At 44.7% G+C, this 17561-nt stretch overlaps 1 protein-coding gene across 1 annotated transcript in view; it reads left to right on the forward strand.

Annotated features, from left to right (window-relative positions):
• Positions 1-17561, forward strand: part of LOC147612146 (intraflagellar transport protein 172-like) — a 262153-nt gene that overhangs the window by 125216 nt on the left and 119376 nt on the right. Inside the window, exons 9-14 of the mRNA XM_086784013.1 lie at positions 168-276; positions 423-515; positions 712-777; positions 9990-10252; positions 10438-10564; positions 16405-16476. Of these exons, the coding sequence (XP_086640139.1) occupies positions 168-276; positions 423-515; positions 712-777; positions 9990-10252; positions 10438-10564; positions 16405-16476 (730 nt within the window). The remainder of the gene's footprint in view (positions 1-167; positions 277-422; positions 516-711; positions 778-9989; positions 10253-10437; positions 10565-16404; positions 16477-17561) is intronic.

Raw genomic sequence — 17561 nt, forward strand, 5'->3', positions numbered from 1 at the left:
ACTTTTGAAATTCGTTGTAGTTATACACACAAGCACATGATACACAGATGCGCAATTTTGAAGAAAAAAATAGGAGTTAAACTCTGAAACCACAATACGTGGCCTTCAGACATTGCCCTTCATGACATGCTGAGCAATACTTTTTTTTTTGGGTTTTGCCTTGGCAGCCAGCTTGCAGTTGGAAGTCTTTGTGGAAATGTAGACTTATATGATACATACATGAGGAAACAAAGATACAGCGACAAGTTTGAGTTTATTTATTTATCAAAAAATCAGGTGAGTGTGAAAAGAATTTAGAACACATCATTTAGACTATTTCATGCTTCTTTGATTGTGAGAATAGTGAGGATTTTACAGCAACTCAATGGCTGATATGTCACTAAGATGTGTCATTGTGATGACCACATTCATGCATGTGACAGGTAATTTTGACACAGCTTTCACCATACACAAGAATGCTACTCCAATCCCAGTTTGGATGGGAAATACTCAAAATTAACATATACATGGAACAGGTATTTTGAGTTCCTTAACCTGAGTTTGTAAGTTTTTATCAATAACCAATGGCTTATTGATTGCTTAATTTTTTCTTAACTCAACAAAACTTTGTTATTGGACCAATCAGGGTTCTTTTTAAAGAGAATGCTCTTGAGCATTTTCCTAGATTAGCACACCATTCTGAAGAAATGTTTTTTTACATTCTTCTGGCAGTATCTAATTGCCCACACAGAAGAGACTTTACTTCTTGGAAATCTGGAAAACTGCAAGTTATCAGAGGTGTGCATGTTTTCCCTTGTACGTTAGCCATTTATAGATGTTTCTGTCATAAACATCAAGCTTGATAGTTTGTGAATTGATCCTGACTCTTTTGATGGTGGTATATACCTGCGTGAATTTTTTGAGCTTGTTCTTACATCCACTAGAGATTTTTGTTCGTTTTTGAATTTCAAAATATCCTAATGCTATGGCTGCTTTATGTTCTATTCTGTAGGAGGATGGTATATGGCTGCTTTATGTTCTATTCTGTAGGAGGATGGTATAAGTGTATGACCACTCATTGTCATCATGTAGCATCACATGGATACTTTAGCTTATGTAGCTAGTTTTGTACAGTTTTTTTTCTTTTCCATGGTTCAGTATTAGATACATTGCTCTACCTTTTTGGTCTACCATCTCATAGACCTTCTTGGTCTTTGAAGATGCTAATATATCTTACATCGCCTGTATCCACACTTACATCACAGCTTGTAGCCACCAAGGGTGCCCACACTGCACTGGGTTGGAACATCTCTAGGCGTCACATCGCAACACTGCCACGCCGTAACACCACCACAAGATCAACCTAGAGGAACCTCCCGGAGCATTCGGTAGACTATCGAGAAACGGAGGTGCACCTCCAACGGATACATGCGAGGTGCACTGAAGGCACCAGATTGACACTCTAGAGATAGGAGATTCTACCAAAGACCACCACTCCGAGGGCATCTATCAGAGATAGAAGACTCCACTGACTCCAACTCTACTACGACTTGCATGAATGCTTATGGTCCCTGTTCTCATCTTGAAAGATCCTTCATGCGTCATCCTTCATACTACATTCTAGCCTTAGCCTTGGGTGTTGTAGTCACTTGTCATCAACTTGAGCCTGTGTGTTGTCGTGCTCACTGTGACCTTTGTTGAGTGTGCACGGTACATTGAAGGGCATGTAATAGTGTTCTGGAGTAGTACAAGTGTTGTCCAGTCTTCTTGTCCCTCTTGCAATCTTGTCACTTGTTGTCACGTGCATCCCGCACTTGGATGCCACGTAGATATATCTTTACAAAAAGGTGCAAGACCTGGGGTGGAAAACTGGTCCCATGTGAGCCCAGTCCGGGACGAGTCAACCAGGGTTCCACTCCAGTCGTCCGAGGTCAAGTGTGCATTGTCTTTCCACACATCCCTCACTCTATCTGTGTGGGGAAACCCGGAACCAATCTTGTTTGAAGAGTTGGTGGGCTTGTTACTACATGAGGAGCATAATTGGAAGAACAAATCTTCCAGCATGCGTGGTAGAGATGGGGCTTTTGTTGCCCAAGACAAGGCAAGGGAAAAGCCAAACATAGTTTTCAGCCAAAGGCTGATTCGGGACAGCCTTCACAAAAGGCTAAAAATGATGCAGGCAAGCCCAAGAAAAAGGGAATCAAAGCCATCGCTTGGGCACATCGCAAGTATCCCAACTCTTCTACTCCTGTGAGGGAGGAGTGGGTATTGCAGCTTGTTGAGCACCATAGCCAGGCGTGTTAGGTGCTATGTCAACAAGTTGTGTACTGGAAACCATGTATGAGGCAAAGAATGAGGCTAGGGTTGCATTTATGAAGAAAGAGCTTGAGAACTTGGACATGAATGATGGTGATCGTATGGCTGATTATCTTACGAAGATCTAGGATCTTCGAGAGCAGATGCTCAATATCGATGAGGTCATTTCTGAAAAGGAGCTGGTTTCCAGGACACTATCATCTCTGCCAGAAACCTAATTGAACATGGCTGCCCCTCAAGGCAAGTGGGTAACATGTGCAAACAATTCTTCTTATCCAATTGAGGGTGTTGGTGAGGTGATCCTCACAACAGCAGATGGTGCAGACTTATGTCTTCTAGATGTATTGTATGTGCCAGGGATTAAGAAGAACTTGCTGTCCGTCTTCTCTTTTGCTAAAAGAGGATATGCAGTGAACTTTGAGGACGATAGATGCATAGTGAAAGACCGTGAAGGTGGCTATCACTTCTGGCACATCGTACCATGGGTTATATCAGCTTGACAGGTTTGACAGGAGAGAGCATGATGCTCATGTGGTTACCACTCTTACACCTGCCATGCACGAGGCTGAATTGTAGCATGCTAGGTTTGGGCATATAAATTATGGCAGTTTGATGCTATTGCAAAGGCATAACATGGTACAGGATATGCCTCATGTAGAATTGCCACCAAAACATGTATGTGAAGGGTGCATATTGGGTAAGAAGCACAAAAATGCATTCCCAAAAGATGGATCAACAAGGGCTGTCTGGAAATTACAGCTTGTGCACAGTGATGTGTGTGGTCCTATGCGGACACCATCTTTTGGAAAGCATCTACACTTTGTAACCTTTATTGATGACTACTCCAGATTTGCTTGGGTGTATCCCTTGAAGGCAAAATCTAATGTATTTGCATGTTTTCAACATTTTGTGGCACAAGTTGAAAATCAAACAGGTTGCAAAGTGCAGACTCTATATATAGATCGAGGGGGGGAATACATGTCCATTGCTTTCAAAGCTTTTATGGCAGAAAAAGGCATAAAGTCATCATCCTGATTGATTGTGGGAAGAGATGGTCGCAATCAAAAAAAAGAAGGGGAGAAAGCTTTTGGCGCTAGCGATCAAGGCTCTTGCTGAAGATATGCAAGGGGGAGAGAAGAGTCGGTCTGAAGCAGGGCTATCCAGTGATGAGGATCTCGACATCCTTTGCAGCCGTGAAGAAGAGAACAGACGAGATGGACGAAGCTCGCACAATCGAGAGAGGGAAAGTTCGCCTGATCATGAGCCGGTTAGGTCACACAGTCTAGAAGAGGTAAGTTCACCTAGTCATGGGGGAAAATCGCCTCTTCCTGTACCTGCAAATGTGCAGCGCAATCTGACAGAAGTGGGAAAGTTACCTGTCATGACTGGCCTAATGCCATCTCCAGTAATTGGTGAAGATATGCAAATGAAGGAATGGGATGATGTCTAGGACGAGATGCCTTTGCTGGGGATCAAACATGCCATTAATAAGGTGAATGGAGATAATAAATCTTTTATGGATTCTCTTGGACTTGATACCATGGCTTGTCAAAGTATTGAGTGGGATAAGAAGAGAATGTATCAATCTCTACAAGAAAAAGGCTTGTCAGAAGTTCAACACGTAGAGGGAAATAGAGGAGAATCTTCTGCAAATTCAGTAGAAGTCTCTGTTTCTTCTGAATTTGTGGACAGGCAAGTAGCACTCTTTGCCTCTTGTGGGTTAATGTTATACTGTACAGGGAAGGTTCTTTCCAGACATGAGATTAAGGGCAGGCTAGAAAAGGAGATTCTACAAGCACCTGTGGTTAGAGAGATCTTCTATTTGAAAAAAGGGTACTACAATGTCCTTCTAGTTGATCCCACTTGGGTTCCCAAGGTGCTTGCCAAGGCCCTGCTGTTTTTTATGAAAAGCTTTATCCATGTTTTACCATGGGACCCATGCTTCAATGTGGATAATGGGCTCTTTAATGCTTGTCCGGTCTGGGTGGAATTTGTGGACCTTCCACCTTGGCTATGGCCCTCTATTAGAGATTTTGCGAAAGCTCTTGGAAGACCCTTGTTTGTTCCCTCTAATCCATCCCTTGGAAAGGGCTCAAACAAGGTTTGCATTACTTGGGATAGAGAGGTTCCCACCCCCTCAGAAATGAATATAAACCTGGGTCAATATGGTAAGCTAAGAATTAGCTTACATTTTGGTTTTTTTGTAGGGGCTTGTTTCCATTGTGGGAAATTTGGTCATTTTGCCAGGGATTGCATAAAAGCAAAAGAACAATTACAGGCTGGGCAAGTGCAGGCTAGACAAGTGCAGGTTGGGCAAAGCAAGCACTTAACCCCAGAGCAAGGACAAATGAACAAGGAAAGGAAAAACTCTGAACAACATAAGGCAACACAATCTCCGACATTAGAGCAGACGTTCTACACGAGAAGAAAGACCTTTGCTTACTTCTGAGATTCCATCATCCAGCAGGGATATTTGCAAGATAGGAGAACAGAAAGGCCAAGCAAAGATGTTGGATAAGTTTCAGCCCCACTTAGAGGAAATGGTCCAGGAGAGTCAAGAAGATAGATGGCATGAGATCTTCAACAGGGGAAGTATAAAAAACAGAACCGTCTCTGCCCCCCCTATCTATGTGAGGAATGCATTTGAAATCCTTGGTCAGGAGGAGTCTAATATGCATGACCCAGCCACCACACAATGTCGTGGAGTCCAAACCCCTTTCATACTGGGAAATAGGCTGGTGACATCCTCCCCAGCTTCTTAAGAGTTGTTTGCAACTTTAAGATTCAAGCCATATATCTAAGATATAATGATGTCCCATCAAGTGGGCGAGACGAGACAGTCTCATAAATCCAATATAACTAAAAGAATCCATCTCCCAAAATAAATAGGCGAGTTTAAATAAGTCTCCATAATACCAATATCAAAATCATGTCCCAAATAAATGGGCGAGAGAAAACATTCCCACAGTTCCAGGTATGAGAATCCTATCCAAAATAAATGGGCAAGACTAAACAATCCCATGAGTTCAGATATCAGTATGTCCCAAATAAATGGGCAAGAGAAAAAAGTCCCATAAGTCCAAATATCATAATCGTGCCTCTTTGTCCATACTCCAAGTTGAATCCAAACAAATAAGTGTTGGTGTCGTATCTACCAACTCGAAGGAGCAATCTCTCGTTCCCTAATCCTAGTGTCACGTCAAATGCATGCTACTCTCTAAATAAGTGTTGGTGTCATATTCACCAACTCGAAGGAGCAATCTCTTGTTCCCTAATCCCTAGTGTCACGTCAAATGCATACCACTCTCCACTAGCCTCCATGCTTACACATGCAAACACTAGGCTTAGAAATAGAAGACCGATTGACCGTGCTCGCGGATGTAGAATGTCCACACTACATTTGAGTGTAGACATCAAGTCCCCAGCATACCAGACTCCAGTTTATTGACACTTGGCGTAGACATAGTTCCCTACCAACAAGGTGTCAGTCCACATGACCCTTGGCGTAGAGGTAAGTCCCCTGCCAACCCGGCGTCATGTCCACTCTACCACTTGCACTCCGTGTTGATACTCTAACTACATACCTTGGAGGATAGGTGGGCTCAAGTGTGTAACGTAAGATACGAATCACTCACAGGCATAGATATCTTAGTGCTCTATAAACATTTCTGCTACATATAGTTTATATATAGGTATTTTAGCCACCAATAGCTTTATAGGCATTTCGGCTGCCAATAGATATCCTTGATCCATGAGATAACCATGAGTTTCAGAAGTCCAATACATCCCAAATAAAGGGAGCCAAAAACATAATCCATCCCAATGAAAGGAGCCATAAACAATGTTTCCCTGAAACCATCTCAAGCCAAATGACAACACACTATTCTCCTTGTACATGCATACAAGGGTTAGTGAACATCAAAATCACTTCGTAATAAGTAGCAAAAGCATCAACTTTGCAAACTCAGTATACTTAGCTTTCGTTTTCCAGGTTTGATCCTGTGACCTGAGGGTTATGGACCCACCATGCCATGCTAGCCAAAAGATATTTCCCCATATGGGTTGTCTTTGAGCTTGATAATAAGATCCATAAAATAGGCATAATAGCCAATTCCATATAGAAGAAAATACATGCAATAAAGCCAATTTCACGATTCCAAAATAGATTCTAAGAATCCATAAATCATATTGTCTTTTGCACATGCCTTGATGCATGACTGCTCTCATAAGTGGAAAGGCCGGGTGTATTTAACTACACTAATATCCAGTGTTTATACTCCAACAGGATCGTCTTCGCACAAGAGTGTAAAAAACCAATGCTCTGATACTTATTTAACTTCGAGAGGGCCCGGGGGTTTCGCCAAAATACTTGACCATTAATGCAATTAAATACTAAAATTGGCCATTGCCTTGAACATATGCTGCTTAATCCACAAAACTGTAAAAGAGGGATGCACACATCTGACACCACATAGAGGCCGGAATGCGCAGAGCCCCCCCCCCCCCCCCCCCCCCCCCCCCCCCCCAAGGGCTGGTACAATAGGTATAGAATCTGAAACAGTGGGTACAACCCTCCATTCAGCCGGTACAGTAGATACAACTCTCCATTCAGCCGGTACAGCCCTCCATTCAACTGGTACAGCAAGTGCATGGGCTGGTACAGCAGATACAACCCTCAAAGCAATTGGTACATCACTTAATGCAATTGGTGTAGTACATGAATTAGCTGGTACAGCTTGGTACAACCATCAAGTAGAAATAGAGAAACCTTCTGTTGAGGGGAGTGGAGGAGTGTAGGATATTCTCCATAAAGTGTTGTAGACAAGAATGCGAGCAGCCATCATAGTAGAGGGTAGTTTGTAGCAACAAGAGAGCCTCCCTAAATGAAGAGAGAGGGCTCCAATTTAAAGATTTGGGGCTCCCATGGGTTAAAAAATGGAAAGTGAGGCTATAATGACAAGTGGAGACCTGAGGTGACAAGTGAGGCCACTTGTTTCACTTTGATCCACTTTCTTACCATGTCCCAATCTAAGAGATGGGTCTCCCCATAAACTTCACCTCTAAAATTATCCTAACTAGTAGACCTTCTGTCAAAGGTGCTTCAGCAAGTCCCCCCATTTGCCTAGCTTACGGATGTAATGACGCGAATGGAATCTCCATTTGGGGTTGTCCAAAAATAGTAACCCTCCTAGATTTTAAGAGTGTGATCCTTTGTATTCCAGGATAATCCCCAATTCCCAAAGCTTGTACTTTCCAAATATTTAGATGTCTTGGAGTCCACCAGACCCCTTTCGTACTGGGAAATGTCGAGGTTGGTGATACATTCCGTCATGTGTGCTGTTTACCGTCCTGCGTGTGTTGTCCATCTCATTGCGATCATTGTTGGGTGAGCACGGTGTAGTGAGGGGCATGTACTCAAAAGTAATGCAAGTAATGTTTACAATATTCTTGTCATTGTGCTATGCTTACATTCAAGTCTGTATAAAGTGTGCTATGCTTGCATTCAAGTCTGTTTAAAGTGTTACAATGTGTGTGACTGTCAAGGACTCTGGACATATTGTCAAGAGAAGAATCACCACTTTAGTGCATCGGGCAACCAACCGTGCTATAGGTAAATTAAAATTTGGCACGCTCGATGGGACTCTCGAAACTTGGAGTCCTGTTAGCTCACCATGTGTTCTCTTATCCTTGTATCCTCTTGTCTTTGTGTCTTCTGTATGCACAATACATGCTCCTATGCTGGCCTAGTCACAAGAGTCCCCTCTCAATACGCCCACTAAAGAGTCCCCTCTCTCAATATGCTGCTATAGCCAGAAGAGGTTCAATGATGTACCTCCTAGGGATCCCCTTCCACCATCATTTCCTATGGTTGCCAATCTTGGTAATCCCACCTTTGGTAGCAATGCTGGGGGCACAGCCAATCCTCCTGGCCTGGAATCCATTTCCACAGCTTCCCATCTTCAAAGGATCCACTGCTCAAGATGTAGATGATCACATCCGGAGGTTCATTGCTATGTGCAAGAGCCGAGGTCTTGAGGGTACTTTTTCAATCCACTCTGGAAGGCTTGTGGACTAGGCCACCTTGTGGAACACCTTCGTCTGCACCTTCTGACCTGGTAACTATGAGGACCGCCTTCTCCAGGAGCTAGGGAAATTGCAACTACTACGAGGGGAGAGTGTGTCAAAAACTCATGACGGGGACAACAGTGGTGGTGGCTCGCCTACCAGCTTACCCTCGTGACTTCATGGTGTGTCAATGAGTGACATAGGCCTTGCCCATGACCACTCAACAGAAGATTCAGGAGAGTCAGTCGACACCAGCCACCTTGTTGGAGTTCTAGGAGCTAGCCTCCCAGCTAGAAAACACACGCCTCATGTTTGAGCTTGATGTGGGCTCTGCACCTCCTATGGCAACACTATTGGATGACCCACCAGTGGCTCAGCTGAAGTAGGAAGTGGAGGCACTCAAAGTGAACCAGAAGTCTCAAAATGAGAAAAGCACTCTCCTCCAACTTAGGAAAGAGATTGAAGAATTGAAGACCAAACAAGAAGCTAAGAAGGGGTTGAGGTCTGCCATATGCTAGTCTCCTGGACACACTGTCCATGAATGCCCGAAGAGGAGATACTGCTTCTTCTGTGAGAAGGGGAGAGGTGAAGATAAAGACTGTTATTATGTGAAGGGATTCCGTCAACTTCTCCAGCAACAAACCCCACACCCCGCCTCAACAACTCCTAACCCTACCCAGTATGCTGCTGCTTCTCTCACTGCCCTGCCGATCTTCCAAGTTCACACCCCCCCAGGTGACCTACCTTCCACCAACCCCACTGCACCAGCCACTGTGGGAGCAACCCCCATGAACCGTCCGACTCGCTCTCCCCCATCCCATAATCACCCCATCCTCTGTTACAGATGTGGGGAGTATGGCCACTACCAAAGCCGGTGCCCTTGAAGATGCACCCTGCCAAGAATCTAAGGATCAGTACACCCGAGATTGCTGCAAACAATGGGAATTGAACATGGCAGCCTTGTTGGTAAAATAGGCTTTCGCATATACTAGGGTGGAAAGAAGTGTGGTTAAGCATGAAATTAAGCTAATGATGGACACAAGGAGAATTGTACTCTCTATTATTGACGGATGATTATTTGCTATTTCTAATACTCCCCCTACAATGATTATCCATCACTTAAGACATGTGTGGAGTTACAAATCTCCTATTTGGCTTTAGTTTCACCACGTTTGTCTAGACATGTTTGGATTTACCGACCTCTTTTTGGCTTTGGTTTCACCAACTTAATCTAGTGAAGATTTACAAAAGAGTAGAGATATTAGTGAGTGGCTTTGTTTCAAGGAAGCCTTTTAGAAGGCCCAGTCATAATTTTTTGATGAGGTTGGCCTGTTCTTTGAAGGTTGGGTCTTCTTTGTTGTTCTTCTTGTCTTCATCTGTTGAAGTAGATTTCTTCTCTATGTCCTTTGTCTTGGACGACTCCTTGGACTCAGTGATCCATCGTAGAGGTTACATTAGTTCAAAAAATGAAAGCATGTGCATTTTCAGAGTGTTCTGTAAGTCCTTTAGAACTTTCAATCTCGTCATCTAGAATGTATACAACTTGGTATTTTAAGGTCATGTAAAATGGTAAAATTATTTTGCATCTTTTTCTTCAGCAGTTGCCTTTCCAATGGGTTTTTCTGCAGATAATGTGGCATGGCAGTGGTAATGAGAGGTTTTTGATGGAAAATCCTTCAGTTTGCCTCATACATGACAATGGAGAGCTCTCGCTTGTTGAATACGGTTGCAATGATATACTAGCCACAGTTCAGACGGATCATCTTCAAGAAGCTCTAATTAGTGTTCGTCTCGACAGCAAGTTTTTGTGCACACAATCTTTGAAACATGGAAACAGCAGAATTGCGTATCTTCTTGATTCGCAAACCATGCAAGTTAAAGACCTTGTGAGGCAAGTTGGTGTAGTAGTGATCTGCATTGATGTACGGTATTTAATACATCATAGTATTTATGTGTATAACTTAAAAGGAATCTGTATACACAATCTCACTTTATGCTATAATGTTGTTTGCTCTAACCTAAGCTTTGCATGACTGAATGACAAAAGTAAAAAGTTGGCATCTTGGTGGTTGGCAGGGGTGATATTGTAAAGACAATAAATCACAATTGGGAAATCGTTTGGCTACAACTTAATCCTCGAGCTAGTCATCTTCTTTTCTGTGATAAGAGGAGGGAGCTCCATCTTTTTGATCTTGGCAGTCAAGTAAATACTAATCTCTTGACACCCCACTAAAAAGACATTAAAACAAGATGATTAATTCTCTTTCGCTTTCTGTTTTCCTTGTTTATTTTTGGAGATCAAGCATTGGTGCTAGGTCCTATGACCTTTTTTTTGACTCATGCCCTTGACACCTAATAATGCTAAAACTAGCATGTTGTTGCAGCGTTTAAAGAAGGCTTTGATGCATGCTAAGGGATATTTTTGGTGATATTTGTTGCCAAATAAGGTACTCCGAAAAAAAATCAAAGCTAGCTGAAGGTGAACTTGCGCGGCTGTCCCCGCCTGCCCTCTGTTGCCTCCGCCTGCCCATTTACTGCCCTCGCCTGCCCATCTGCATCCCCCCGCCTGCCCCTCTGCTGCCTTCGCTTGCCTTTTTTCAGCCCCTGCCAGCCCCTCTGCTGCCCCCCACCTGCCTTCGCCTACCTTTCTTCAGCCCCCCCAGCCCCTTTTGCTGTCCATGCCTCCCCATCTGCTGCCCCCACCTGCCCCCTTGCTGCCCGCCCCCCTGCCCATCTACAATCCCCGCCTGCCCCTCTGATGCCCCCGCCTGCCCCATTGCCCTTGCTTCCCCAGCTACTCCCGCCCTTCAGCTCCCGCCTGTGCCCCCCTTCCTCTGCTCCCGCCTTTTTTCAGCAGCAATTTTATCTGGATTCAAGTCGGCCGCCCACTTTTCTTGATTGGTCTTATGGCTTCTTCTGCCATAGCCAATCTCTCGTCACCCCTACTGGCCGGGAGAATCATCAATTTTTCACAAGACGAGTTCACCTCTCTTCAGCACGACATTGACCTTGAGGTCCAAACCACCCTTGTTGCGAGAGTTTATGGTTCCCACCCCTCTCGTTCGCAGGCCCGTGAATGACTTCTAGCAGCTCTACCTTCGGAGCTGATTGTGCACTTTCAGGATACTCGTTTGCTTGGTCGAGGCTTCTTCTAGGTGGACTTTCATTCTTCAGAAGCTACTTCTCAGGCTTTGGCTGGCAGCCCCTTTCCTCTTGGTCCTAGGAAGATTTTTTTCTTTCAGTACCAGGTGGGCTTTGATCCAGGGGTGGAGGATCAGCGCCTTATCCCGGTCTCACTACGGTTCCCTGCTCTTCCTCGGTGCTATTGTAAGCTTTTAGCTTCCATAGGGACATCCTTTGGCCAGGTTGTAGAGGTACCAATCCTCCCGAGCACCCCATGTATGCATCCCTGATCATTTGTTTTTAGATGCAGAGCTATCGCGTCGTATGCTTGATATTTGGAGATCTCATGACTTCTTACAGGCCTCTCAAAGCCTGGCCTCTGCTCTCTGTGATATTAGTGACTTTTATCACACATGTGCCCTATCTAAGAGGCAAGATGCCTTGGACTTAGAAAGGGCTATTAGACGTAGATTGGCTGCCTTGCAGAAAGAGCATGAGAAACATCCTCATGCTCAATGGGTTGCAGATTCTTTATGTACTGTTAGAGCAGAGCTTCATCACTCTCTTGAGCAGCGCGCGAAGTAACGTTTCCATGCCCAGGAATTTTTTTGGACACAGATAGGTGGCAGATGTAACAAACATTTCTTTGCTTCTCACGGCCCATATCATGCCAGAGATAGTGTCAGGCAGTTTTGCAAGATTCACATGGCACTCTTCACTCAGATCCTCTTATGGTTAGACAAATTGCCACCGATTTCTATTGCCAGCTTCTTAGTGTTGAGCCGCATTCTGATTTGAGACACAGGGCACAGAGGAAGGTTTGGAATGCATTGCCACATTTCATCACTGAGGAGATGTGTGTCGCTCTGGATGCCCCTTTTTCTATGCAGGAGTTTAGTCATGCTCTTCATGCCTTACCTCATGGTAAGTGTCCAGGGGAGGATGGCCTCTCCCCTGTTTTTTTCATTACTTTTTGGGATGAGATCAGGGCTGAGATCACATCGGCTTTGCAGGAGATGTGGGACACAGGTTCTATGCCTTCTTCTCTCACTTAGGGGCTTATTTATCTTATTCCTAAGAGCGGGGATAAGACATTGATTGGCCAGTGGAGACCTATCACCTTACTTGGGACTGCCTATAAGATTCTTGCTAAGGCAATGAGCATCCGATTGCAGCCAATTTTGCAGGATGTCATTCATGATACTCAGAATGGATTCTTACACGGCAGGAGCATCTTTGATAACATTTTCTTGTTTTGGGAGGCTGTCGAATGGGCTAAAGCGAGCAATCAGCCCTTAGCCATTCTGCTCTTGGATTTTGAGAAGGCCTATGATAGAGTGGATTGGGACTTCCTTGAGGGTACTCTTAGCCATATGGGCTTCTCTCAGAGATGGATCAAGGGAGTTTCATGCATGTATCGTCATGTCCACATTAGAGTTCTTGCTTGCGGTGATAGAGGAGAGCGGTTTCAGATTTCTCGCTCAGTACGACAGGGCTGCCCTTTAGCCCTATTATTATATATCATAGTTGCAGAGGCCATGAGCATCTTTCTCTGCTCCACTGCTGGTATTTCCGGATTGAGGTTACCTGTTCGTAGTCAAGAGGAATCGGTTGACTCTGAGTTAGCTGATGACACAGCCCTGTTTTTGGAGGCTTCACATATATGCTTATGTTCCTTCCGGGTAGCACTAGAGGATTTCTATTCGGCAGCAGGGGAACTCATTAATTGGCACAAATCTGTTGGTTTTTGGGTTAGTGATTCACCGAGAGTTGATTGGGGTGCAGAGCTTGGTTTTACTTGGATCAGCAGAGGATGCAGTGCTAGATATTTGGGATGCCAAGTTGGAATTGATATTTCTTCTGCACAGCAATTTGCTCCAGTTTTTATGAGTATCCGGAAGAAGCTCCTCCATTGGAGCTCCAGGAGATTAGATTAAGCCTCTAGAGCTTCGGTGGCTAATCAGATTTTGCTTGCCTCAGCTTGGTTTATTGCCTCTTGTTGATGCTTCTCTCGTGCGTGCATTGGCTAATTGCGGAGATTGATCTGCAATTTTCTTTGGTCGGGTTTGGATGGCACTTCAGACACTCGTGCCAGGGTAGCTTGGCTCACAGTTATTTAGCCCAAAAGAGAGGGAGGCTTGAATATTATCGATCCGGATGGTCAGTGCAGGGCATTGCTTTGCAAACTTGTGGTCAGAGGTTTCCTACCAGGCACTGAGCCTTGGAAGGATTTTTTCTTGTCTCAGATTTTTGGATGTACACCGAGGGTCGGGAGAGACTGGATGCCCATCACACATTTTTTGTTCACAGAGGTTGATATTAGGGCACCATCTTCCCCTCTTATTGCAGCCATTGTCAGAGCATGGAGAAGCATGAGATATTTTTTGCGACAAAGGCTTCCTAGGTCTCTGGACGAGGCTGACCGACAACCTATTATATGGAATGAGTTCATTAGGGATGAGGCTGGTCGGCCACTTGGTGCATCTCGTTATATGCAATGGTCAGGCTGGGAGAGATGCGCAGACACAGTTCTTGCTTGGAAGACCTTTAAGAGTCTTCCGGAGGATCGGAGAGTTGCATCCATTCAACATCTTAGGGGCTCTCGCATTCGTATTGATCAGATTGATGCAGCTATTCCGCATGAGTAGCTTTTTGGGATCTTTCACAGAGACTATCATCCGAGTTGGCTGGGAGTTTTTTCGAGGATAGGCGAGTAGGTGCTACCTAGGATGCTCTATTCCCACCTAAAGGATATTCTAAATTGCCACCTAGCTTTTTCCAGACTTCATCGAGGTTTATTTTGACTGTGCCACAATTACAAGGGAAATGACGCGGCTAATCCGACACTTATACTACTAAGAATAAATGGATGCTTGATCGCCCATTTTTCAACAGCTTTGAGGCCTGATCTGAAGATAAATGCTCACAACAGTTTTTGGTAGGAACCGTTGCCGTGGGTCTTCGTGGGTCTTCCATTTAGGGGGAGCACCCCTGTTGTTGAGTGCACCTCCATCATGGGGGGAAAGGCAGCGGCGGCAGGTGTTTCGTTAGGCAGCCGCTCATGCTGGGACAACATAGTCAGTGGCCTGCCGAGTTTGTCTATCAAATGTGATGGTGTTACCATGCGTGTGTCGCCAGAGGAGTGCTAGGGGCAAAGCTGCACCGTGTCCCATCTCATAGCAGACAAAGCATTGCTTGCGAAGACCTGAGCACTCAATCCTCTCCAGGAAGAATAAACCGTCTGAAGAGGAGATTAAAAGGTGCTTCCAGAGATTCTTCAGGGAAGAAATGGGCACTTGTAGGGATTTCCCCATTATTCGAGAGGTCTCAAGCATGTCCCAAAGGGCACTCAATCACTTGGAGAAGCCGATGGTATCCCTTGAAGATCTTGAGAAGTAGATTGTCATTGGAAAGCTGGTGGCGGTGGGCCACAATGGGTTGGAATCTAGCGGGAACTATGTCTCCATCAAGCGAGGTACGCATGTTTGTTGTGTATCACGAGGATTGACCGTAGGACTCGCTCCACCAAGGCTACCATGTTGAACTCAATCCGGATACAGCCGTTTCTAAGGAACTCTACATCTGAGATGCACCTTTGCTCTCTCAAATCTGGCCTTGTGCTGGCCTGGTTCCAATGAGTTTGCAGACAAAAGTGGTGGCCTCCAAAGAGAACTGACATTGACAAGAGCTGGAGGTTCACATTTGAAAAATGGCTATTAAGGACGGCGTCAGTCAGGGTAGGTGGAGCGGCTGCATGGAGATCTCTGGAGGGGGGAAACCAGGGGCTGTTCTCAGATGTCAAATGAAGAGCACATGGGAGGAGGTAAGAAACAGGATAGAAAAGGCAAGAGAGGATAAGGAAAAAGCAGGGCAAGGAGGAGGAAAAGCAGATAGCAGGGCAATGGAAAAAGGGCTGCAGGAGAAGGGGAGGCAGGGGTTCAAACCCGCTGGGGGGGGGTGCGGGCGGGGGCGGTTGTTGTTTGTGTGCAGGTGGAGGCTTGGGTGCACAGAAGAGAAGGGCGAAAGGAGAAGTGGGCTGGAAAAGGGGAAAACAAGGCAGGTAGGAGGGGAGGATACACTGGGGGGGAGCACACTCAAGAAGGGGGGAAGTGCAAGGAATGTGAAGGGGGACAAGCTTCTGTACAGGATCTCACAAGGCTCTTGGGATTTTCTGAGCTTCCCCATTATCTTTCCTTCAATGAATGGTGCAAGGCTTGAATATAAGAAAACATTTTCTGAGCACACTCAAGAAGGGGGGAAGTGCAAGGAATGTGAAGGGGGGACAAGCTTCTGTACAGGATCTCACAAGGCTCTTGGAATTTTCTGAGCTTCCATTATCTTTCCTTCAATGAATGGTGCAAGGCTTGAATATAAGAAAACATTAGTGGGAAAATCTAGAGGAGCTTTGTGTAATGTACCTTAGTCCAATGTTTCATAAAGCAGGCCTATGTGACAGTAACACATTCCTATAGAGATACAACCACCCGGTGAAATTTTGTACAATCAATATGAGGTGGAAACATAACTATGACAGCCAAAGAGGCATTACTGACTACAAAGCATGGAGACTAATGAAAGGAGGAGGACCATATGGCTTCCTTGATCTCACCTCAAGCAAGAGGCACATGAGAAATGACATTGGACTATATGGCTTCCTTGATCTCACCTCAAGCAAGTGGCACATGGCTTGAAGATGAAGAAGGATATTACTGGGTGCACCAGGTTTCATTGCAAATCACATTGGAGCAAAATCAACCGCTGAATGTGAGAGAGTTTTGCTCCTTGCTAGCAAGCAAAGCACAATGTGCACATACACACAATGAATTAAACATTCCACTCAAGGAATGATCTCATGCTATTTTGAATAAATGAGGGCTTCCCTTTTATACATATGATAAATTTTGCGTGATTTTTATACAGGAGCATGTAACACTGTTGAGCATTTGCAATTTTGTGCAATGGGTTCCAGATACAGATGTCGTGATTGCTCAAGTACCTTTCTTTTCCAGATGCTTTTGTCTAAGTGTGCATTTGGATCTTAATAGGCTTTTTATATGGCTTTGCTGCACCACCTTTTCTTATCAACATATATTCTTGACTGAAAGAAGCATGAAGTTTTAAACTTGTTTTAGGCCATACATGACATGACCACTGTAGCTGCCCACAACCAAAACATGCATAAAAATGAAGCAAAACGAACTGAGATGTATATTGATTGCCTTCAAGTATGGGAAAATCCCTTTTTATACAAATGCACCAAGGTATTACAATCCCTTGACTGATGGGATAACTCACAACCCGTCTCTTCGTCCCTTTGCCCATTCACATGTATGGGCACCCTAGCCCTCTACAGGTACCCCAAGACTTAAGAATTCACCATCCCGGTGAACGATGGAAAAATGAATGCATAGCTTTACACGTGTATATCCCAACTTGCCACTAACCCAAGAGAAAAAGATAACCATCATCAACCAATGTAAATGAGAAGGCGGAGTCATGCTTGAGTTCTCTTGTTATCAAGCTATCTTCTCCACCAAGGGTGGATCTAACCCTCGGCCCTCTTGGCTCCTTAACTAATGCACCACGCCACACATGGCTCCTACAAGCTTCTCATACAGATATAGTTGACTTGGAAATTAAGCCCAACCACACAACCATCAAACCATATGCACATGGGTGAAAATAAATCTACATAAATGTCTGCATGCAGTTTCATCCAAGATGGGCTTAAACCACTATGCCCATGTCCAAAAAGAGGGGTGTTGAAAACAGAGTGTCAATGATGTAGTCATGTGCCAAGTAATGGGATGCCCTCTGCATCGTGATCAAATTCAGCTTATCCATTCACCAGCACAGCCTCCAGCCCGACCTGCCTTTGCACCCACCCATCAAGTTGTTTGCGTAGACACCCTTCTGCTTCCGAGGCCATCTGTCCCTGTGTATTGTTGTGCAGCATAACCGGTACTCCTCTAATGTGGCCCAAGTGGAAGCTCAAGGAACTGCTGGCATCACATGCATATCAATCACTACTTTTTGCCCAAGAACATTCAGTAGCTCCACAGGTTGTATGATGATGA

Source organism: Cibotium barometz, chromosome 46 (genome assembly GCF_041138505.1).
Source record: "Cibotium barometz isolate CiBa-2024 chromosome 46, ASM4113850v1, whole genome shotgun sequence".
NCBI lineage: Eukaryota > Viridiplantae > Streptophyta > Polypodiopsida > Cyatheales > Cibotiaceae > Cibotium > Cibotium barometz.